The sequence below is a fragment of the Buceros rhinoceros genome, unplaced genomic scaffold (assembly GCF_000710305.1).
Source record: "Buceros rhinoceros silvestris isolate BGI_N320 unplaced genomic scaffold, ASM71030v1 scaffold23793, whole genome shotgun sequence".
Lineage (NCBI taxonomy): Eukaryota > Metazoa > Chordata > Aves > Bucerotiformes > Bucerotidae > Buceros > Buceros rhinoceros.
Genome location: NW_010403335.1, coordinates 516 through 1124, shown reverse-complemented (window position 1 = coordinate 1124; position 609 = coordinate 516). Strand labels below are relative to the sequence as shown.

At 63.7% G+C, this 609-nt stretch overlaps 1 protein-coding gene across 2 annotated transcripts in view; it reads left to right on the top strand.

The window, feature by feature from the left end:
* The window catches only part of LDB1 (LIM domain binding 1), a 4547-nt gene extending 3945 nt beyond the window's left edge, over positions 1-602 (top strand). The window contains exon 10 of one of the 2 annotated variants that reach the window (XM_010132992.1): positions 266-602. In XM_010132992.1, coding sequence (XP_010131294.1) covers positions 266-496 — 231 coding nt within the window. In that variant the 3' untranslated portion in view covers positions 497-602. The remainder of the gene's footprint in view (positions 1-265) is intronic. The other variant, XM_010132993.1, reaches the window with a different exon arrangement.
* The last annotated feature ends 7 nt before the right edge of the window (positions 603-609 follow it).

Genomic DNA, 609 nt, shown 5'->3' with positions numbered 1-609 from the left:
AGAGAGATCCCCCGGGAACCGCCTGTCCAAGTCCCTCTGGCTCTCTGTGGGTGATGGGGAGGAGAGGGTGTCCCAGCTCCCTTCCCTGAGCTTCCCTGCGAGGGCGTGAGGATGTGCTGCCCCATGCAGTGCCTGAGCCTCAGGTCCTGCAATGAAGACAGGAGGTGACCCGGCGGCTGGGGAAAGGGACTGCAGTGTTGGGGGTGGGCTGGTGGTCCGGGCTCCCCCCACCTCGATTATGTTTCGGGACCGTCTCCCCTTTCAGGATGTGATGGTGGTAGGCGAGCCCACACTGATGGGGGGGGAGTTTGGGGACGAGGACGAGCGGCTTATTACCCGGCTGGAGAACACGCAGTTTGACGCTGCCAATGGCATCGACGACGAGGACAGCTTCAACAACTCGCCAGCGCTGGGGGCCAACAGCCCCTGGAACAGCAAACCGCCCTCCAGCCAGGAGAGCAAGTCAGAGAACCCCACGTCGCAGGCGTCACAGTAACGGCCCCCCCGCCGCCCTGTGGACTCAGTCCCAACTGATCTACCTGTACACTTGCAACGGAGAGTGACTGGGAAGCGGCGAGGTACTGGGGGTGGATCGGTGCCACGCAGCCC